The sequence below is a fragment of the Ambystoma mexicanum genome, chromosome 11 (assembly GCF_040938575.1).
Source record: "Ambystoma mexicanum isolate Mex_15411 chromosome 11, UKY_AmexF1_1, whole genome shotgun sequence".
NCBI classification, from domain to species: domain Eukaryota; kingdom Metazoa; phylum Chordata; class Amphibia; order Caudata; family Ambystomatidae; genus Ambystoma; species Ambystoma mexicanum.
Genome location: NC_090934.1, coordinates 1,356,681,056 through 1,356,704,913, shown reverse-complemented (window position 1 = coordinate 1,356,704,913; position 23,858 = coordinate 1,356,681,056). Strand labels below are relative to the sequence as shown.

At 44.9% G+C, this 23,858-nt stretch overlaps 1 protein-coding gene across 3 annotated transcripts in view; it reads right to left on the bottom strand.

Moving 5' to 3' along the window:
- MYZAP (myocardial zonula adherens protein) overlaps positions 1 to 23,858 on the bottom strand; it is a 372,512-nt gene that overhangs the window by 72,559 nt on the left and 276,095 nt on the right. For 2 of the 3 annotated variants that reach the window (XM_069624909.1, XM_069624911.1), the window contains exons 13-14: positions 23,652 to 23,752; positions 11,966 to 12,265 (exon numbers count right to left, since the gene is read on the bottom strand). In XM_069624909.1, the coding sequence (XP_069481010.1) occupies positions 12,058 to 12,265; positions 23,652 to 23,752 (309 nt within the window). In that variant the 3' untranslated portion in view covers positions 11,966 to 12,057. Of the gene's footprint in view, positions 1 to 11,965; positions 12,266 to 23,651; positions 23,753 to 23,858 lie in introns of those variants that run through there. The other variant, XM_069624910.1, reaches the window with a different exon arrangement.

The window sequence follows — 23,858 nt, the reverse complement described above, 5'->3', positions numbered from 1 at the left end:
ACACCAACGTCTAGAAATGGGAGAAATCCAGCACGAATTGCTATGTAACAATGTGATTATCCTTATTCGTGACCATTTCCCGAAGGAATTATGCATTTTGGCAGTCACTTCTGCAACAAAAGGCACCCAGGGTCTCTGTTGCATCCGAGGGGAGGTTCAATGGTGGGTACAGTTGCATCTTCAACAAATGGTGCAGCAGTGCACAAAGGGATAAGACAATGGGCCAGTTATGTAGCTGGCAAGGTGCTTTTTGGGTCCCACAATGAACGGACCATCCCCTAAAACCCACCTCCAACCTTACCCAGACACATTTGGGCAATGATCCCCTCATCTATCTGCTGGACTCCTTACCCAATCAGAACTTTGATGTGATGAGAGAGAAACACGGGAAAATGGGTAAATCTCCCGAAGTACTCCCCAAAATGTCCCTCACCCACCAGTAATTTACTTCTTCCCAAAAAAAGCAATATCTCCTCGGACTTCCAGCCCATGGTTGCAAGCACTCGTTTTGTCAAGCTGAAACCAAACCACTGCATTTTAGAGCACGAGTACCAATCCGATTATATATACCATTCCTACATGGAACTACTGAAATCTTCAGGGACCAGTCAACTCATGGAACGGGCAACCTAGGTGAACAACACCTACCATCAGACGCATAGCACCACATACTGACTCAGCACTTGTGTCAATCTGATTAAAGCCAGACCCAACTTGGATGCCCAATCAACCCTATTTTCAAAACGGGAAGGAGGTTGGACACTCAAAATAGTGAATATGCACTTCTGGGCACCAAATGCAAAATCATATACATTACATGTTTCTTTGATAATCTCAAATGAGATAACTGTCTAGAACTATAGGAAACCATAAAAGAACAGCCTATTACATCATATTACATTGTTGTTAAAGACAAGTGGTCAAGTTCTTCCTGAAAAAAAAGTAGATGGTTCACGTAGTCAGCAGGATATTCATATCATGGTGACTGGTCATGAAAATTAATGATCTGTAGTGTTTTTAATCATTTAGAACATGTCTAGTCATAAAACCTACATCACTAAAAAGTCTGTGGGAGCCACCTCAGATTTCTTTTAACAAGCCTCCCTTTGTCGCATGAGCCACAATGAATAAACTTGAAGCACTGAACACTGGACTGCTGTTTTTAAATTAGAGGTTCTCTAGGCAGATTCTCCAGACAGGTAATGTTGCACTGTGCGGGATTCTGACCTAATAGTTTGCAGCATGCAAAAATGACAAAGTTACTCACAGTAGGGACTACCTTACTCCTAGTCCATAGTCCTTTCCTTCACACGTGTGGGACATTCCATCCTTCGGGACGGTACTGGAGCACTTTAAAGCAACAAAAAATTAAATTGGACTTGGGGCCACCACACAAGACCGTAGCCCACCTTCCTGAGCTCTGCCCCGTGCATCGCCCTTCAGTCCTTTTTCATTGCACTGTCCAGGTCCATTTAGCAATAATAGATGGCTTACTAGAGGAGACAGCGCATTGTTGTATGGAGGAAAGGGAACTATGGACTAGGAGTAAGGTGACTAACTTTGTCATACTCCTAAGTCCCAACCCCTTTCCTCCATAATTGTGGGAGATTCCCAAGCACTGACCATAGGTATTACAGGTGGATGGAAATTTCCCTTATTGGAACAAATTCTTAAGAACTGCCTGGCCAAATTGGCATCAGCCCGGGAGGACAGGTCAAAACAGTAATGTCTGCAAAAGCCTGATGGGGAGGCCCACGTAGCCGCCTTGGCAATGGACTCTCAAAGGATGTCTTTTTGGAAGGCAGCAGCAGCTGCTTTGCCACGGACCAGATGGGCATGAATGCCCTTTGGTGGTTGAAGGCATTTAATCTGGTATGGCTCGGAAATACATTAAGGTATCCAATGGGAGATGGATGCTTTCAAGGCTGGTTTCCCTTTTGCGTCACCAAACGTAACAAAGTTGTGAATAGCTAAGGAGTTTGCTTGTTCTGTCGAGGTAAAACTTCAGTGCTCGTCTGATGTCTAGGTTGTGTAGAACCCTCTCGGCATCAGCGACCAGGTTCGTGAAGAAGACCGGTAAAGATATTGGCTGGTTCAAATGGAATTCAGAAACCACTTTAGGAAGGAGGGGTGCGTGCGAAGCACAACCTTATCCTTGTGGAAAGTTAGGCACATATGTTCGACAGAGCTTGAAGCTCACTTATTCGTCTTGCAGATGTTACCACAATCAAACAAAAGCCAACTTCCAAGAAAGGTACTTGAGTTTGGTAGTGGCCATCGGTTCAAAAGAAAGGCTGATGAAGCAGTGAGGACCAGATTAAGATCCTATTTGGGATGAGGGGCCCGAACCAGCGGAAAAAGATGAAGATCTGCAAAGTGTCTTTTGATGACTGGATTAGCCAGTGGAAAAAAAGCAACTGTCTGCAGCCAGGTAAGCCGCAATGGCAGACAAATATGTCCTGCATGGAAAGACATGGATGCTAGAGGCTGCAAGGTCAGATACAAAAGACAAGACACTGTCAATAAAACCATGCCTGGGATCAAGTTCTTTGGCTAGACACCAAGGACAAAAACAGAGCCACTTGCTCCTGTATTGAGCTCTCGTAGAGGGCTTTCATGCCGCTTGAATTATACACATGTTGTCCACAAGGTTGAACTGCACTAATGATCGGAACTCGGGAACCAGGCCGCCAGGATGAACGATTGTGGAGAGCGGTGCCGCAAATGGCGATTGCTCTGGTCAAGGTGGTCTGGAATCTGCAGCAACCTGTTCAGAAATGATAGACAGATGCTGCAGTACTGAAAACCAGAACCTGGCTGCCCACCAAGGAGCTATGAAGAGGAGAGTGCAGTTTGATGCACTCCTGAGTTTCCAGAGTGACCAATGAATCAGTGGCAAAGGAGGGACAGCATAAGTTTTCATGTTGTCCCACCGGATTTCAAGGGCGTCCCCCAAGGAAGACACTCCGATCCTGTCCCTGGATGCACAAAGAAGAAGTTTCCTGTTCAATGAGGTCGCAAAGAGGTTCACTGTGGAGAACCCCATTGCTGGAAGATCTTAGTGAGAACATTGGTGTTCATCTCCCACTCTTAACTCGCCTCAGATGGTCAGCTGAGGGAGTCTGTAGCACATTGATGTGACCCGGAATGTGCACAGTTTGAAGACATTGTATTGGATAGCCCAATTCCAAATTTGGATAGCAATGTTCACCAAGAGGGGAGCATTGGTGCCCCCCGTTTGTTGATGTAGAACATTGCTGCGGAATTGTCTGTGCAAATTCTATCAACACTGTTGGCGATAGAGGGATGAAAAGCCTTGAGCGCCAGAAAAACTGCCACGTAATTGATATGGAACCGCCTGTCCTCAGGCGTCCACAAATCGTACACCTTGAGATGACGCAGTGTCGCACCCCACCCCAGGAGGGAGGAGTCTGTAGTAACCGTTACATGTGGGCAGGGCTCCTGGAAGGAGGTTTCCACAAAAAGGTTGCTGGCGAATGACCACCATTGAAGATCCGCCGTCATGCAGTATTACACTGGAATCGGTGCAAGTGTCTTACTTGCCCAGTAAGATCATGTTTTGTCCTCCCTTGTACCCCTCCCTTTCCTTGTCGTGCCTTGAAACACTTGTATGGGCACAATTTAAATAAAATATATCTTGGAACCTTGATCCATAGCCTGAAATCAGCAGCTCCGAAGAGCAAGCTGAGTGCACCTCATTTTTTCAGGCGTGCAAGAGGTAGAGCTAACATGCAAGAGACCATGAGGCCCAGGAGTTTCTGGAACCACCAGGCCGACATGTGTGAGGAGTGTAGGAAGAGCTGGCACGTGGTTGAAAGGTCCGCAATCCTGTCCTCTGTCAGGAATACTCTGGTACTGATGGTATCCCAACAGAAACCCAGAAAGATCAGGTCCTGAGAGACCATCATCAACGATTTCTGCCAGTTCACCAACAGCCCAAGATGGAACAGGAGCTGAAGGATTGACTGAAGATTGGCCGTAGCGGCCTGTGGGCAAGGACTGCGCAGGAGCCAATCGTCCGAGTATGGATATACATGAACTCCTTGTAATCTGAGGAATGCTGTGATGACCTACACCTTCGTGAAGACACTCGGTGCTGAGCTGAGACCAAACGGAAGCACACAATACTGGAAGTGTTTGGTTCCCACGGAGAACCGCAGATATTATTGATGCGGCCTCCTTATTAGAATATGCATGCATGCATGCATCCTGAAGGTCTACTGTGCTGAGCCAATCACCCGTCAGGGCAGAGGACTTTATTTGGCAGGGTGTAATCATCTTGAATTTCTGTTGGGGTTGAAAGATTGAACTAGGAGAGATTGAGGATAGTGCACAGGCCAGCCTGGTTGGGTTTGGGCACTGTAAATAGGCAGGAGTAATAGCCCTCCCCTTGCTGCCGCAAGGGAACAGGTTCCACTGCTCCGAGTCTAGAAGTTTCTGTCCCTCGGCTCTCAGGCAGGGCGATCCAGTCTGCTGCAGAGGGTGAAAGGGTGGGGTACGGGAGGAGGGGCAAGCTGAAGCCCGCCCGGGCAACGGACAAAACCCACCAGTCTGTGATGGTCTGCCATACCTCCAGATGATACGAAATTCGTCCTCCCACCGGAGTCTCATGTGACCAATGGAAAATACCATTTCGATGTTTTATCGGTGGGGAGACTACACGTTGCTGAAGAGAAGGCTGTTGGCCGAGACACAAACCGGCCACCTTGCCATTATTTACGGCAGGGGCCACCAGCTGGAGCCTCTGTGCGGCACGCACAACGGTCCTGAATGCCTCCGAAACCAGAGAAGAACCTCATTTGAGACCCCGACCTCCGAGTATAAAGGTGCCTTTGCTGGGGGTTTTTCAAGGACCGACAATGACTTGGCAGTTTAAGTGCTTGCCTTGGTCTTTGCGAGTTCCTCATCCATGGAGTGGAACAGTTCTTTACCCTTGAAGGGGAGATCAAGCACCTCGTCCTGAACCGCCTTCAAAACCTTTGTAGCATGCAGCCACGCTTGGCGGGAGAGGTTTACTCCGATCATAGGCCTAGAGGGGAATTAGCTACATGATGGACGCAGCCTAAAGTCGATCCTGCGCCAGAACCCTGGCATCAGATAAGCCACCCTTAATGTCTTCGAGACTATCAGGACGCCAAATTGGAAAAAACCCTTTTTCTCCCAATGTCAAGAAGCTTGTCCTCTTTGGAAAGGATGTGAGATTCTGCTGTGGAGGATGTAGAGGCCGGCTTTGTCTGGAGAGTAGGTGCTGCCACCACCGTCGATGAGGAGTGGATATGCAGCCAGGTATATGTTCTCAGATGCGTGTAGCTTGTAGCGAGCGTCAATTTTCTTGTTTAGGTGTTGCCCGGCATTAGGTTTTTCCCAGAATTTACGGCCTCGGCCAGGGCACCCTTCTGAAGGAACAGACCAATACGCTTCTGTGTCGACAGAGTAAAGGCTCCAGAAAGTACCCCTTCTTGTGGAGCCGGGAATTTGGGTATTGGGATGTCTAACAATGCCATCATTTCCACAACCCGGTTGTGAAAGTCTCCAATAGAGCGGGGCGGGTCATCACAGTCCTGGTCCGCCTGGTCCTCATTCAATGAGGCACGAGCAGAAGTCTGATCCTCCGCACGTGGCACCTCAGGCCCCGAAGGCACGGCTGACAGCGCAAGAGGAGTCTTTTCCACATGGGAAAGTGGAGGCAGAGGAGGCAGTGAAGGAGGAGGCAGAGACATCATTTAGGGGTCACCAGGGGTCGCACTTGCGTCCCCAGAGGTCTCTCTTGCTACCCCTAAAACCAAGCAGAAAAAGTGTTGTGGCCAATGTCATGGGACTTTGTTTCTAGATTGGCTGGCTTTCTTGTGCAGGCTTCTTTAAAAAAAAAAAAAAAAAACAAGGGGTTCCACAAGTGTAACACTGAGCAGTGACCCTAAATAAGAAAGAATAGGAATAACAAATAATTAGTCTTTCTGGAATTTTATACAATAATTGCTAGACTCATTAAAAGGCACACTTCAGGGGGTGAATCACTGATTTAGTCTGGTCTTAATCGTCTCAAATTCACAATGCAAACAGAATCCTCCAAAAAGCATTTAGAGTAGAATAAGCATCCATTTAGGGTACACATTGTGCTTTTCGCAAGTTGCAGTTATAGCATGTTTTTTTTTTCTGCCGATACATTTGGTGATCCATTCTTGTATGAAATCAAGTTAGTGATATTGTAACCAGATTTTCATAGTGTACTTAGAAACAATGCTATGTGATGCCACTTCCTGTTTTGTCAAGGGGTAAAAGGCTGTGTTCCATTGTTTTCCATGATGTCACTTTCGGATGGAGTCAAAGGACATTTCCTGTGATGTCATCAGGGGTCATGGGATGTCACTTCCGCTACCCCTGGCATTTTGGTGAAATGACATCCCTGGGAGGAGGCCCCATAGGAAGCGGTGGAGGAGGTGGCACCACCAGGACCTGCATAGGGATTGCTGGAGCAGGGGCCGGTTCAGGCGGCTTAGGATACATTTAGTTAAATAAATCCTTTAAGTATGCCTTCATGGGATGAGAATGAATAAGCGTCAAACTTGCCAAAAAATGCATCCTCAGATGAAGGTCTAGGCACTGGAGTTCGTAGAGGCCGCTCGGCAGGGGCATACCCCCAGGATCGCAAAGAGGATGGTTGCCAGGATGGTCCTCCACCAACTGGATCCACGTAAATTAAAGGCGCAGATGTAGGCGGGAGCGAGACTGTATGCGGAGTCCGAACTCTCCAATCCATTGCAGGGCGTAACGCGTTATTGTCCACAAAACATGGAAAAGGCTGCTCTGCCCCAAAAACAGGCCCATCAGCACCAGTGAACATTGGTGTAAGAGGTAGTTAGAATGGCCAGCATGAACCGCAGGGGTTGGACCGCCAATTTGTTAACGCCTGAGACGATCTGCATCACAGGTGTAAGTGAGGCTTTGTGACAAGGAATCTCGGCAGAGCCCGTGCTTGCAGATATAGAGTTTTTCTGAGACACCTTAGAGACTGCTGATGAATTAGCCCCAAGTGAGGGAACCTCAGCGGTGTCAGTACTCAAAGACTTTTGCTTAACCAGCTTCTTTTCCCCCTCAGCAGGAGCAGTTCCACCACAGGTCTGAGTGTGGACAGGCTTAGAGTCACCCCCTGGGAAAGAGGTTTAAATATTTTCGATAGATTAAGGTCAAGAAAACCTTTTTATGGAGATGGTTGATGTGTGAAGTGGGTTGATATGAGCAGTGAGTTTTATTTGCAGTCCTGTCAAGAAGGTATGAGAACTATTGTTTTCAAATGCCATCCACAACAAAACCCCATTTTACCTTGCCGACAAATTCAAACCGTCCACACACAAACACCAGACAACCAAGCCAGCTTCTCCTACACATTTCACTCTGCAAACTAGCATGTACACAAAAGCAAGCATTTACTCACTGGCCACCCAGCACATGGAACACCCTACCTGCAGGGAACCCTACATAACCATTTTCAGAAAAAGTCTCAAAACATACCATGTAATCTAGCCACACCATCTCCCCTGCTACCACTGGTCTATCCACCTCCCACCTTTTTAACCTTCTAAGGCACTCCAAAACCCTCTGGGTGCTGACAGCGCTGAACAAAAAGCCTAATAAAATCAATAAACTAGGAAGCAGGGCCGAACTGGGAAACACTTCATAAAATACAAACTAAGCGGCTCATACTATAAAAGTGATGATTTGGTTCAAAACAGAACAATTGACATAAAAAAATGAATGAGCATTTTATTGTGGAATACTATGGCGTTAATCCCCCGCTCCAAGGGCTGGAACTGGGGTAACGGCCCGGCAGCCCAAATTATCGGCCCAAGCGAAGCGGCATAGGGCCATTACCACCTCCAGCCCTTGGAATGAGGGATTAAGGCTATTAACCGCCAAGGTTGCCAAAGCGTGGCATCACGTTGGACGTGCGTGGCATCACGTTGTACGAAGGAAAAGACTTTTCCATGATGGCCACAGTGGAAAGGGAAGAGGGTGGGCGGGGGAGACCGCAGTGGCGGGTGCCGGCTGTCAGATGGGATGGAATGTAGGCTTTCATGGCGGTTCAAGCCCGCGCACCTAGCCACCAGATTGGTTGGCTCCCCCACCAGGGTGCTAATATACAACAGCTCAAAAGAGAAAAATATGTTACCCAGTCATGTCATGCACTGAAAAGTGGAGCGAGGTGGTTTTACGGTGCATGTGGTTGGGAAATGGATAGCTGGGGTAGTGACGGAGACCTAGTAGCCCCGGATAGTCACTGGCCTCATTCTGTTGTACTGAATATACGACAAGTACTGATTTTGAATACTGTTCAAACCCTTGTCAAATGTTTTAATGTTTTACAGGTCATAGCCACTGCTTGTGGATCTCTGGTAGTTTCACAGGACACAGACGCTCAACTAAGGCGTTCTGGCAAAGGTGTGTCCATCCATTAACACTCTCCAACTCTCCCCACCCTGTAAGGCCAGTCACTCACTCGGAACTGCCTCATTACTTCAAACTTGCACAATGCCGTAGATGGAAGGGAGATATTCCTCTGTAAGCCTTCTCAGTAAACCGGCCACAAATATGCAGTCCAGCCCCCAGCACTAAAAGGCAGTAGTTGACCCCCATGCTGCATGATCCCGTTCAAGGGCTGACGCTCATCCTTAATTGTGATTTCAGGTCCTGGATATGGTGCTTTACAGGGATTCCCAGCCCTTGGATATTTAATAGGATGAAGACGAGTTTAAAGATGGGGAGGGGTGGGGGTCAGTCATTAGGATACAATAGTATTTGTAAGCCAGGAAGAGCAAACCTCAAGACTTTGTGGCCTCAAAATGGTGTTTATTAGAAGCAAGTAAGACATGTTAGATCTATAGGTGGTTCAATTTAAACATCTTGAAATTGATTTGTAAAGAGAGGACCATAAACGCATATAAGAAAGCAAGGAAGGAATAATAGATTCACAACTTAAAGAGTTCACACTTAATCTAAAGGCAGCGATAGCTGGAGAGCCTGAGAGCAAAGGTCCCACACCAGGAGGTGGCAGAAGTCAGGGCCCAGAAAGGAAAGCTGAGAGTGGGCAAAGTAGAGCACTCCAAGAGGGAGTGTCCAAGAGATGCGAACACCTGTTGGTTGTGTGCACCGGCCTACAGGTGAAGCGGAATCAGATGATTGGGAATGCGTCAAGGTGAAGGACTTCTGCAGTAAATGGTGGCCAGAAGAGGAATGGTGATTGGGACACGTTTGGTATTGGATTTCAGACTGTCAACTGTAGGCTCAAGCATCTTGCTGGTTCCAGTATAGAGTGAAACTATGAAATGTACAATGAGGGAGGTTAAAAGCACCAAATGCATAATTTCAATGCAAGGGGAAAAAGTAGGCACAACCCTAGTGTTGAGACAGGGTTGGTAGGAATTTTTTCTGTGGTCAGTTAAGGAGCACAAGTCTACTCCGGGAGAAGGTAATATAGAGAAGTATAAGAAGACATGAGGAAGCTTTGTGGAACTATGTGGCGATTGAGTTCTTGAAGAAGCATATGATCTGTGGAGGGGCTCACCCTAGCACCCCCCCCCCACGGCCTCAACACATCTCTGCACCCTCTCTCACTCAACCTACACTCATCCTCATTCGCTCTGCCCCCTTCAACACTATTGAGGTCCTCTGCTGCCTTGTCTGTTAACATTTACAGTCAGATGTTCACCCAAGGTGGATACAATTAAGCTTGTGTACAATAGATTGATTTCTCTAAACTGTGACTATGTAACCATTACACCATTAAAAAAATAAATGCAAGAGGCTCACACAGATGAAGATAACATCAGCACATCCTTAAGCTCACTAATGTGATGGGCAAGGCTTCACAGTTGTGCTGCAACAAACCCCTCAACATTTTAAGGGTTTGAGCTACAATGTAGAGAAAGAAAACACATGATGGGAAGCTCAGGGTTATCAAGAACAGATGATAGACTGGCTGATGGCAGAGCAAGGCTCTCTAACCAGGTCAATATCAGAATCCCTTCAGTACATTTCAATTGAGATTTCGCTTTTGTGAAGGCTTCACTGCATTTGGGTATTCAGTGGTTTTTGACAAAGCTAAAGAAAAAGAAACAAATGGACTGAAGAAGAACACTTACTTTGAGAAGTCAGGCAATGGGTGCTAGTTGGAATGCATGGATCTTTTGCAGTGAACGCAGAGGATAGAGCAGCATTTTTCAGCTGTAAACAAAACCTTAATTACTTGGTTACATTCTAGAAGCAAACGTGTTTGCCAAGGCCAGCAAGTGCTATGCAACAATGGGAAGGTACCAGACTTAAACCCGAAATGTGCAAGTGTCATATCAAGACACATCAAGATTATTGTCTTGCACGTTTTGCAACTTTTTGTAACCATTACCTGCAAATATGGTATCTGGTTCCTCTTCTAACAAATGGATTACTTGTAATGTTTGATGCCATACCATATTTTTGCAGCATGGTTTTGATTGGTGCTCCAATTTTAATAAAATAAAAAACTTTCTAGCTAGCCCCACTGCCAAAAGCTCTACCATGTGAACAGCCGCCCCTACAACCCAAGCCATACAGCGTATAGGGTCAAGCTTCCCTGGTTGGGCTTCCACACCCGGTTCAGTGCTGTGAACAAAATTATGCGGCTAGGTTCTACTTGGACAGGGTGAGAATCCACCATCTTGGGGATGTCCTTGGTTATTGGTATTTCAAGAACATGATATAGGCAGGCTTCCTTTGTTTGCATTTCCAAAAACCAGGTTCATCGAATCAAGACCAGCATGGGAAAATTGCCCAACCTGAAATCTCAGAGAGGCATTTGGTTTCTGTGCTGAAACCAAGTTGCTGTGGGCATCCAACAGATTCTCACTGCATAGATAAACAAATCAGGGTTGCAAGGATTCTCATTTGCAGCAAATGTGGTCATGTGCCATTTATAACTGCTTTTGAGTCCCTTTGGAGCTGGCCTGCATGCTCTACTCTATTCTGCTATATAATTTATTCCTTTAAACAATGTTTGCCTGTCCCCCCAACAAAGCAAGTATTATTTATGCTTTTGTCACCAGTAATTGCAGCTTTTCTAATTTTATTCCGAATATAAAACCTTTTTGGTTTACTATCTTTATTTATAAGAGACTATATGTGCTACGTATGCCTTTCTTCTCTTCATTTATAAGAAGAGATGACTCACCACAGCTAGCCGAGATGTGAGCAGCTTGAGAACTCCAAGAAGGTACAATGTGCACAGCTCAAGTTGATCGGAACCCAAATGCAGGCTCAGTAGAGAGCTGTATGAGTCTCCCATAGGCCTCTCATCCGAACAGGGTTAAGATCGATCTTCAAATGTTTACCTAGTAAATAGAAAAACTGGTGCTAAAGTGAGAAACAAATTCCTCTCAGACATGAGATTATCTATTCCAGGCCAGTGCAGCAAGTCTTTGGTTTGTTAGCCACATTAGGTGATGCTTTGTGTAGTTTACCAAGACATAAAAATGCATAACTCAAGGCAAGTTCATAGGACACAAAGCATATGCTCCTAGTAAGGCTACTGCTCAACAGCGGGAACCCATCACCACCCTGTGTCTTTAGGTAGCAGGTAGCTGAACCTATGAATATTCTCATGTGGCTTAAGCATGAAGGAGTTATGTAGAGTCCCCCAAGCCAGAAAGTATTCAGAACATTGAAGAATAAAGATTCTTCTTGGCAATCGCCGAATCTCAGACATGACGTAAGTGTTTCCTGAGGGACGCCAGAAAACGTTCTTGCATCAAGGTATAGATCTAGAAGACACATTTCAAAACATACCCAGAATGTACAGGAACTCGTATGTAGGCATACTTACTTCATATTTAAGTATTACTGTTCCACAGACACATTATTTTTTCACTTGAATAAAAAGGTGACTGTGCCAGCACAGAGACCTAATGAAGAGACAGACTTTTTCCTAGGTAGGCAATTTTATTCAATGATACATTTGTGAATTTATTTTCATCAATGAAGAGGTTCATACGGGCAGATCTACTGTGGTTGTCATGGTGAGCGCTCCTGATTTTCACTTTTCCCTCCCTCTAGAATTTTACTGGCTTCACCCTCCGGAAGAATCTCTGAGGTCATGTCCCTTTTATGGCTGCTTATACTAGTGTCCATCTGTGAGGTCGTGGTCGTCCGGAAAAGTACAAGCCTGGGTCTTCCACTGGTCTGACTCTGACAGACACTCGGCTGAAGTCCTTCCTCGGCCCTGAGTAGTAAACATAACATTATTTATTTCATTTATATTCGGGTCCTGCAGTGCACACAAAATGAAATTAACGGCATAAAGGGGTGCTAGGGCGCATGATCCTTTGACTCTGTGCATGACCGCTAGTGGGGTTTCTGGTTTCTGAGGTGGGTCTACAAGAATACTTGAAGGTTTTTCCTGAGGCAATGAGGAGAGCGAGAGTTTGTGTGCATGTGAGATGGATAGTTTTGGGTGTCTACAGAGACGAATACTTGGCCAATGGCGGTACATACACCCATGGGTTCAATCTTGCTACGGAGGTATGGGACAGCATTGTCTGTCAAACGTTCAAAGGCACTGTGAGGTGGCACACTAAGAAAGGTTTCCTTGCATTTCTGGGAAGCATGTGTAATTTTGTTTCACACTACACTCATCAAGCCTCGTCGTGACAGATCTATAATTTAAATTTAGGGTAGCAGAGTAAGGCATAATGTGAGGAAGTAGGTCTGTTTGATATTTATTTTGCACTAGGTTTTTTAGCAGCCTTAACAGTAGCATTCCCGAAGTGTGCATACTTCACCATTTTGTAGATAGTAACTAACACCCTAACAAATGTTTTCCCCACCGATTTTCCATCTTGTGTGCGTTCATGGGTTGACTGCATGAACGTGTAGTGGAGGGAGGTGTGGGTGTGCAGATAACTGTTGGTATGTGTTGTCTCAGCGTATTGTCTGCGCTTCTGTACATTCTGACCACACTGCTTTAGCATATTGTAGAGATTGTGGATGCATGTTGTGTGTGCCAACTGATCTGTGTATTGTGCTTACTTACATTCCATACTGTATGAGCCTATTGCGGGTTCTGAAGTATTTCAAGCATATAGTCAGTGCTCGCATCAATCTAATGCATGTTGTATTGAGTTTGCTCATATAGTGATCGTATTCGATTTATGCATGTCCTGGGCCGAGTTAGTGTCTGCATACTTGGATTACTCCAATTCCAAACACATTGTATTTTTATATGCTTGTTGCAAGTGTGCTATTTCTTAGTTGTCCAATCATCATGTGTGTGCATATGATTTGCCTGCGGTAGTCTTGTGTGTATGGGGTGAATAGGGATTGTGCACAGTAGAAGGCGCATGAGTGTTTGGTGTATGCTTAGTGACGCAAAGTGTATGGTCTACATGCAACGTCTGTACGTATTGTGCTTATTTGTATTCTGAGCATATAGGATGTGCATTAATTAGTGTGTATTGTTGCTAGTCAATCATGTGGTAGTGAAGATACAATTCACAAATGCACGTATTTGTTTGCACTTTGGGCCTACTGTGGTATGAATTATATAGTTACAGTTTTTGCTTTTTTTTAAAAAAAAATTCAATCTTTGCAATGTGGCTAATCCCATTTTGGTAATGTTTGCGGAATGCAAACGCTCCATGTAAAGGATGTGTGTATGGCAAACCAAAAATCAAAGCAGGCAATGTTGAGATGTATGTCATGAGGAGTGTTTATAGTTCTATGGAAACGCCAATGAAAAATAATTTTAAATAGCCTTGGTGGTCGTGTTGCTTTCTTGATGGACACATTTATGAGTGGAAACAAACATTCTCATGATTTAAGTTTCCATCAACAATAATAAAGGATGCCATCTACAAACAGTGGGAAAGCAATTATGAAGCTATAAACACCCCAAATTATTTATCCAATAAAAATAAACTTCATTACACTGCAAAGAAAAAAAACACTATTTCAAATCACTAACTATTGCACTGATTTGAGCAACCCAATATTCAAAGCAAGTGTTCTGAATTATTGATGTAGTGTGCCTTAAGGTTTAAGTTGTAGTGTGATGGACCTTTCATTAGGTAAATACAGATTTTGGCCGAGTGTACCTTAGTATGTTGCTAATCACATTTTCATTAGCAGTAATCTTCTCTGTTTTTGTGTGCATGACTGTTTCTATGTGTCTGCATCTGAATATTTATGGGAAGTTCTTTTTAGTGTTTGTGTATGTGTGTTTGGGTGTGTATGCCCATTCGTTTACAACATATCCATTTTCTGTACCCTTATATTCTGCGAGTATTGACCGAGATGTGATTACTGTTAGGGGGTTTTGCCAAAGTCCTGGGACTTTAGGAAGCCCACCTTTTATGAACAGGGTTACACCCTTTAGGTTTAGCCTTCAGTAGCAATGGCTGAGCAGACAGGCTTAGTGTAAGAGGGAGGAGGGCTTTAGTGAGGCACACAGTACTCAAGAGCATACGCTTAGTTCAAGGAAACTCTTACACACTTCGGGCCTAATTCACAGAAGCATTTTTACATGGTGCAATCCCATTGGAAAACGCTCTGTGAATCAGGCCCTTGGGGATACATAAATAAAATAGGCATGTATTTAGATGTACTAAGGCTTGTAGCATTTAAGTAAGTTAACTACCATCACATAATATAATAGGAGAACAGTTGCAATATTCACAGTTATATACTTCAAAATGGCAATAAACTGAACAAATCACAATGAAACCTCCTAAAACATAAATGCCAACTTGTTAGAACTTTGATAACCTTTTATAACTTTAGCTTAGCCTATCGTAGAAAGTCCAACCCTGTCTTAGGTGTGTCTCACAAAGTCACAGGCGACACTGGGGCACCAGTGACCAAGGGCTGAGGAAGCCAAGCCAATAAAGTAGAGTACAATGTTCCAGAAGGCAGGGCCTAGCTGGCACCCTTCAGGTTTGCAGGTAGGTTAATTTGGAATTTCCCCTCACGGTCATGCCCCAAAAGGATCAATGTCCTAATGCAGAATAGAGCGCAATGGGTCACCCACCTCAATGAGACTCCAGGTAGGCCCTGTAGGGGTGCAGGGATTAATTGAATGCAGCCCCCAGGAGCAATGCAACAAACCCCAAGTACCTAGGAGTAGAACAGTAGTCCTTTTAATGAAGAACACAATGCCACAGGATGCTCCCCCAAGAGGAGGCAACAGCAGACCCCAGTTTTGGTTTCTTGGCTTTGCCTGCTGAAGAAGGAACTTTGGAGGGTTCAGAGGGTTGCACTCTTGCAGTGGGACGCCAGGCAGAAGATCTTCATGGCACTGGCTCACTGGAGCCCTTAAAAGGCTTTGGAACAGCGATGACTAATCCGGAAGAACCCCCCCCCCCCAACCCGCTCCCCACTCCCCCAACCCCCACCTGTCGGGCCTTGCCTTCTAGAACATTGTACTCTTTTTTTATTGCTTTGACCTCCTCAGCCCTTGATCACTGGTGCCCCAGTGTCCCCTCTGACTGTGTGAGAGTCACCTAAGACAGGGTTTGCCTTTCTAAGATAGGCTAAGCTAAAGTTATAAAAAGTTTTAAACAAGTTGGCATATATGTTTCAGGAGGATTGATTATGTGATTCATTGCCTTTATTGCTATTCTAAAGTATATGAATATTGCAACCGAACCATCATAATATTGTGTGATAGTACTTCCCTTACTTAAATGCTATAAGCCTTAGTGCATATAAATGCATGCCTATTTTATATAGAACTCAAGTGTATAAGAGTTTGCTTGAACAAAGTGTATGCTCTGAGTACGGTGTGCCTAACTACAGCCCTCCTCCCTCCTAAACTAAGCCTGGCTGCTCATTGATTGCTACCGAACCTTGCTTTGGATAGTTCAGGCTAAATGTAAGGGGTGTAAATCGGTTCCAAATGTGGACTTTCTAAAGTCTGGTCACAAACAGGACTTGGCAAAAAACCCTTATACTTATGTTTTGAGCACATTTCATGTTCTTTTCCAAGCAAATTGTTAATCAGTCTACGTCTGTCCGTCCTAAAATGTATGTAGATACGAGTGTCTTTCTGCCTTCAGGTTCAGAGCCTGGTCTCTGCGGTCTAGTGTGTTCCGCTCTTGTGAAATGTCGCCAAGTCTGCACTTGTCTTTAGAGTGTGGTGTGGTCTTGTCTGCGGTCTAGTGTGGTCTACAGGGTTATGATCATCTGTCCTCTGAGGATCTGATCTCTGGGGACCTACACTCCCTGCACAGGCAGTCTGGTCACTGGGCTGTACCCCTTTATCTGCCCATCTTTTTTGCAAGGCATGGAATGATCACTCTGGATACAATGCTACATTTGTATTTGCTCTTCTCTTCGATGTGTTAACAGTGAACACGATGGATGACGCGTGTACCATGAATGTAACGTTTGCGTTGCCCCCCCTCTTTGATGCAGCAGCAGTTGGGTGATGGATGACGTTACTATGGACCTACTGGGAAGGTATTCATCTAGAGATACCTTATTGGATTTCCAAAAGTGAAAATCTCAACTTTCACTCAGCGAATTTTAGAAATCAGAGTTGTGTAACTTTTTCATGTGTGGGCTAGGTGTGTGTAGAAAGTCTAAAAAATGCAGTGGACAGTATGTGCTATGCATCCCAGAGGGTGCTGCGAGTATTATTGCATTAATACATACAGTAATAATGTACATACTTTGTGTTTTAATGCAGGAATTGGTACAACTAATGCCTACTGAATGAAACTCTGTCCTGAGAAGGAGAGAAGTAGGAATTCCATCCTGTGACATGCCGGTTACCCAAGAACTTGGCAGCGAACGGCATTTTCTTTTCAGGACTTCGGCATCATGAGGGCTAAAGAAAGACTAGTGTTGCATAACGAGGTCCTTGGTCAGTGGAAACAGAGTGCCTTTCACCAGATTTTTGAGATGCTAAAGGTTAGCAGCACAAGGTCACACCATGAGAACGCAAGCATGTCCAGAAAAGCACCAGCCAATATGCCCCACACCACCAGAATCATATGCCAGCCAACCACCACTAGGACATACCCACCTTCCCCCGTGCCAGCAGCACAAAGAGCCCCAATCAAGCAGAACAGGCTCACATATGCACTCCCTCATCTTCAGTGCAAACATCACAATAGACCACCAACACACAAGATTCCATGCCCACCTCGTGCCCCAATGCTTGCACCATTGCATGTTCCCTGCAACACTGCATTACATGCCCCAAAATCACCACAAAATGCTCCCCGCAGCAGCAGATTACTCACCTCCAGTGCCAGCGTCAAGACATTTCCCAGGCAAGCAACAGCAGATTTCAGGCCCTCACCCAGAAACGGCATGGCTGAGCAACATCGGCTGCGATTTGTTGTGCCAATATTTTTCCCGCCACCAGTATCAGCATTTCCAATGCCAGCCACAAGCAGCAAGTGTTTCTCTTAGACCAAGTCTCATGAAAACAGTTAAAGGAGGCATACAACAATGCACTTCAGGGCTACAACACTTTCTGCAAGTGAAATGTGCATTTATCTGCCATCACAACATATTTTTATTTATTTATTTTTTACATTTGTAAAGCGCCTAAACGCAAGTGGGTCAGGGCGCTGTTATGAGACAGTTGCAAATTAAAAAAAACAGCAGGAAGTACGTTGCAGGATACTTTCAACGCACGTAAAGTCATTAAGTAGATTACTTAACCATGTATACCAGCTCTTGCCGGAGCACTAGAGTAAGGGTGCCAGGGAAAGGTACGCTGAAAGTTAGATGGATGAAGGCCTCGCTGATTCCTCTGCACTTTGCCTAATACACTCAGTTGGGGTTTGCAGCGGATCCCTAACAGGGTTTCCAATTTGAATGGCTGCTCAGGACCACACAGATGGCCCATTTTAGCTCTTTATTTTTAGAAACAAACCAAATATGAACATACACATGAAACATTAAAAGAAACAAATGAAAATACATCTGGGGACCACTAAAGGTCATACATCCCGGAGACCAGCAGATCGTGAAGGAAATCCAGTTAGAAAAACTGATATAGAATTTCAACAGAAACAGTTTTATAACATTTTATAACAGGAACATTATATCGCCTGGTTTAGCTAGGTACATGTATTCGCATCAATTATGATCTTAGCAAAAATATCAAGATCAAAGCAGCTATCGGGGAAGACAACAAGGGTTTCAAGTATGTTTCTATGTAAGGCTTAAAACGTGGCATTAGGGATACATGATCAGACCAGTAATGCTCCAATGAATGGGCAGGACTGTCTTGCCCTTCTCGAGTGAGCCCAGTATACGCCCAAGACGTACTAGACCAATGTTCTACTTCAAAGCACATGTTTGGTATTGTGCCAGTAGGCCCAAACCCACAATCTGCGCCTTACAATAACCTCCTTTAATGATGACTCCTTTCTTCAAGGCATATAAGGCATGTGCAGATAACGTTCTTGCACACCTAAACTCCAGACCACTCACGAAGTCTGCCGGACCAGATTATTTATGTCGCAAATACAGCATAGGTTCCCTTGGGAAAAGGTGCTCTCATAAATCGGAGCATGGCAGGTTGGATACATGGCTACTCACCTCCACTTTTTCTGGGATGATAGGCTAAGAAGCACTGGTTGTGATCGGGCTTCAGAAACCCCACAAACTCTGCTCCCTGGAGCACCTTCCAAAAAAGCATCCGCTTACTGTACCATCCGGTTATATTCCATTAGGGCAAGGAATGCTCCAATCTCCCTACTCTCCCTTCTCGTGGAGAGACACCTACAGGCCAGGCGAGGAAGCGGTCACGTGTCTCACTTTGCGCAGCTGCACATGGCTGATTATTTTCCAGGGTAATGATGAAGGCTGGTCTAGATCCATGAAGAGCATTCACCTTGCAGGGCAATGGCGGCACTGGTGAATATCTACTTTCTTCCCCACTGGGGGCATGGCATGGTTTTCATTTCTTGAACTCTATTTAGTGATGCCCCACTGGGTAGGAAGCCCACGAGGGACACACGTCTCTCTCTAGCACCCCAACCGAACTGGATCTACATGCGAGTTTGTGGCAAGAAATGATCAGACTACTCTACATCGAAGATCACTCTCCATCCTCCTCAGCTAAGAGCCCCGCCAACCCCTGAAACGCATTTCTGCCCAAAAGTCAAGCTCGAAGCCCAGCAGAATCTGTGAAAGGTCTCTTCAAGGACATTAAGGGCGTCACCCACTCACCGAGCACGGATTTTGGCAGTAAACAATACTTCACCTGCCATAAACCCAATAGTCAAAAATGGTTGAAGCCGATCCAAGGCGCGCGCGCACACACCAAACTTTCCAAGCGACTCCCACCTTTGCCATTAGGCACTTGGCATTTTTCACAAAAAAGGAATTGCTCGCCAATGATTAATGCTTACAGCAAAACAGAGCACTCCCCGATAGTTAAAAACACTGAGGACCAATTGCAAAAAGTCCTCGATTTAGCCCATCCATGAGCGATGCACTAACCTGAATGAGTTGGTCAAGGAAAGCGTGACGGCCACCAGAGGGGCCATGCTACTCCATTGGAATAATGCCAGGCTCAACACTCAACTCTGCTTTAACCACACTCTCTACAGAACACATTCATGCATCTTTTCGTGAGGGCTCTTCTCCGAGGGATCAAGTAAAACACTGAATGGTTTGCCTCGTCACACCACAGAGCGAGCATGGTGTAAGCCTTTTCTACAATGCCGATGAGGATTGTGTAGTATTCCGGGCACCTTTGCTTGCAGTACTGGTCAACCCAGCCTGCCATTCAATGCTGCAGGTGAAGGTCTTCAATGAACTAAGCCTTGCTCCTCTCCATAAACTTGTTTTTCCACTCGGCCAGGCCGGTAGCGTGTGACGAAAACGCTTCCTGCCCTTATTGCCAGCCAACTATGGGTGATTCCGAACTATATATGGAGCAGACGGACAAAGTCCCCATCTGCCATGAAACATTTACAGACAAGGGCTTCCAGACAAGGCTCCTCCTCAACTGCTGGAGGCCCTTCTGTGCACTCAGAGGCAGATTTCCGGCCCCCCTGGGGCTAGCCGATTCCAGAAGGCGAATCTCGTCTCCTAAAAGCATTCCTGTATTTTCCAGCTGTCGGTTATAAATGTACCGGAAAACTTCTAATGTTAATTTACATGTGGTCCCAGTAATGCAACAGCACAGAAGCCTCACAATCCTCATCCTTTAACCCCTCAAGTGCTAGGCTACTATGCCAGTCTATGCAAAAAGGACGAGCATACTCGTCCTTGGGACTTGCAGATTTTACCTAAATAAGTCCAGGGTCAGGGAGCTGGAGCAGCAGGACCCTGTCCTCTGTGGTTTAAGATTTCAGGAACGGAGCAAAGTATGAATGCCCTGCCTCTGGAACCCCTGCAAAAAGGACAGCTCCCGCTTCTGCCCTTGCCACTTTATTTGGCAATGAAGTGACATTCCACGTGGCGGCCAAAAGCATGGGCGCTCACCTTGCTCCAAGTGAATATGCAAGACAACAAAAAGGAACAATAGTGTCCCTCTTCCAATTAAGGCATTTCTGCCCTTCCCCCGCCAATATACACAGTGCTGGGGGGGCAGGAGGGGGGTGGGGGGTGCATGCTGCCATCATGGCTAGGTCTTGATGTTGCAAAGGTGGACTTTGGCAATTCTCATGGTCATATTAAGTCTGAACATACTTTGGGCAAGCTCTTTCCAAGGGCATCAGGAGAATGGATTCCATCACAACCGTCCTGGCAAGTAGGGGTTGCCAAGCAAGAGTCTCACGTCGATTTTACCAGTCTCATCTAAAGCTACATTTGCATGTCCATGACAACCACATTCAACATGTGTAACATTCTTCCCATACGTGCAGAAGAGCACCTCGAATAAACCAATAATGGTCTTCTCAATCCCACTTTTAGATGCAGGAGTCTCAAACAGGCACGCGGGTGTACAGCACATAAGGGCCTATACATATCTTGCCCTCAATAGGAATGTCTTTCACCCTCACATTTGTGTTCAACTTCAGGGACACCTGACTGACAACTCTGCCATTTGCTGACGCACACCTTTAGGTGCTTTGGTTATCAGTGCACACATCCCAAGCATTTTGATTAGACCTAAGATCTATTTCCAAACTCGTAGAGTGAGCTCAAAGTTTTTCCTTTCAGTAACTTGTTTAAATAAAAAGATCATTTGTATTCGTTTTTTAAGGAGTCTGCTGCTGACCATATTCTTTTCATTCTAACGCGTGAAGGGCTCCTCGGCAAAGAGTGTGCATTTCAGCGATTCTCCTTCATGAACTAATGCCTCAAGGGAGAAGTGTCCTTGATGCACCAAAGCTGATGCCATTTCGCCAAAATACTCCAAGGAGATCGACCAGTTTAATTTTAATAGCCATTAAATGGATAAGTCACATCACATGCAGACCGTCCTCCATATTTGAAAAGGAGGGACTTTGACTCAAAGTTAACACCAATTACTATCTCTTGTACCACTCATCCAGCAGTCAAATTGAGAAATGAAATGGCCCATTAAAGCATTTTAGCCTCAGATGGATAATTGCTCTTCTGCGCTAGAAGCGGGAGATAACAGAAGGTTGAGAGCGGAACCATGCATAGTCACAATGGGGATGGGGGGGGACTAAGATTAATGAGCCCCGGAGTACTTTATTCCCTTATCCACACACTGGTGAGACGCCAAAGTGTCAATTTTTAAGCAGTCCAGAAGAAGTGCCTGCATATTTTCCTCTTATAATTATGCAGAACGGCAATATCCATTTACTGTTGGCCAACATGTTCATGGTTGAAACAGACCCGGAATCCAAGCCCTTCACTGTTGATTCAGAATGGTATTTGGTCTTCTGCCTCGGCTGGTTTGGGAAAAGGTGCTATGCTATAGCAAATTTGGCCACCGAGAGGAAGATCCAATCTTGATGATGAAGCGGTGGTGTTGGCTATGAGGATTGCATCCTCTTCCAACTAATAGCAGCAGCAACTGCGAATGGTGTCAGAAAGAGGAAGTGTTGCATGCATATATGTTGATCGGTTTGCCCTCTTGGTAATAACTTGCACCCAGTGACTGGAAATCTGATCATGCGACAACAAACCTCTTCTAGGGTGTGCAGGGTGCTTTAACTGTTGAAGAGAAGATGTAGTTTTGCTGTCTGGGCCACATGCCACTCGTCAAGCAGCCCTTCTGCCACTAGCTGGCCATTAACCTATTTTGCCAATGCAGTTTAAGGGTTAAAATAGTGGCTTAATAAAAAGGTTGCTCAAGCGAAGAGAGTGAGCGAACATTCCAGAAGGACTTCCTTTCTTTGGCAGAGCAATGTAGGAAGAGAGAAAAGAGGCTACACAAGAGAAAACGTTAATGAAACTGGTCGAACGAGAGTACACACAAGATATCTATGGAAAAAAGGGAGCAGGGCTACTGTTGCTCAGAGGATAATTGTTGCACCCGGACATTTTGGCTCGGACATGACAGTAGCCTAGGCAGTTTTCCAACCCTTTGACACCTTCAATTAAAAGCCATGTTTAAAACTAGCAAAATAATTTGCAAATGAAAACACTGGTTCATTGGATAAATGAACCAGTGAAATCATTCACAAAAGGAATGAGCAAAGATATACAAGCCATTGCAGACAAAGATGATTGCTAGTGGAGACCGCAATCCCTTTTTACCAGGAAATTACCAAGAAATAAAAATCTGGCCTGAAGCCCGATGGAACGGTCTAAGCAAACTAATAAGCAGCAACTTTTCCACCACCGAATACAACCATTTATCCATTTAGATAAAGGAAGAATGGAAGGCCAAGTGCATTTGTAAACTGAAAAATATTGGGAGCTACTTGGCTCTATTTAATCTAAGAAGCAGTACATTTTGGAAGAGACATTGTCCCTTTTTGGTGTTCAAAGTCCCCTTTCTTTTGGATGACCATAATGCCGTTGCATCTAACATCCAAGAATGACAGAAATAAGCGGGTGTTTGGCACCCGTTTAAAAAAAATCATTAAGTAAAGCTCTGCTTTAAAGGTACCTGCATTAGAAAGCAGATTGCAAATGTTAATTCACAACATTAAAGCATGGATTCCAAATGAGGGAAGGTGTGGATTGCTCAGCCAAGATTATTTTTCTAGTGAAAGGGAATTGAGGCAAAGCTGTAGAGATCTTAAAAATGTTGCAGCACAGTTCTGACAGATGCGGGTGCTAATTTATTATGTGGTACACCACACATTTTAATCAGTTGCGAATAGTGTCAAACTGTTTGAGCAGCATTGTGCTTTCCATGAATGTTTTGAAATACCAATTGGCTATAATCCTACTTGCTAAACCAGCCTACCAAATAATAAGACAATGGCTTATGCTATTTTATTTGAGCGAGTGTATTTACTATACATTAACTATAATGTGACTGGCTCTAACATGTGGGGTTGTTGGAATAAATAAAAGCAAGTGTAAAGAGTAAAACCATTAATTTTGCTCTTGCATTTGTCAATGCCACTGTCTCCTTAATAGAAAGCAGGGTTTTGACACAAGAAGAGCAAAATAAATAAATCAAACTGTGCTTTTAACCATTTTAGTTTTTTGCAAAGTCATTTCATTAGAACGAAAGAAAGAGAACAATATACAACAACAAGACAGCGTACCTGGTTGAAAGATCACAAGATATTCCAATGTCTCTGGTTTCCACTTCAGCTCTGGATTGGGTTTCTTTCAAATAATCCATTTTATCTTGCAATTCTTTATTCTGCAAAGCAGGGAAAATGTGTCAGAGGCAATTCAATTGCTTTTATAAAAGGAATGTACAGACTCATTCAGCAGGCCTGATGTGACTGGTGCAGAGAACCTAGTTT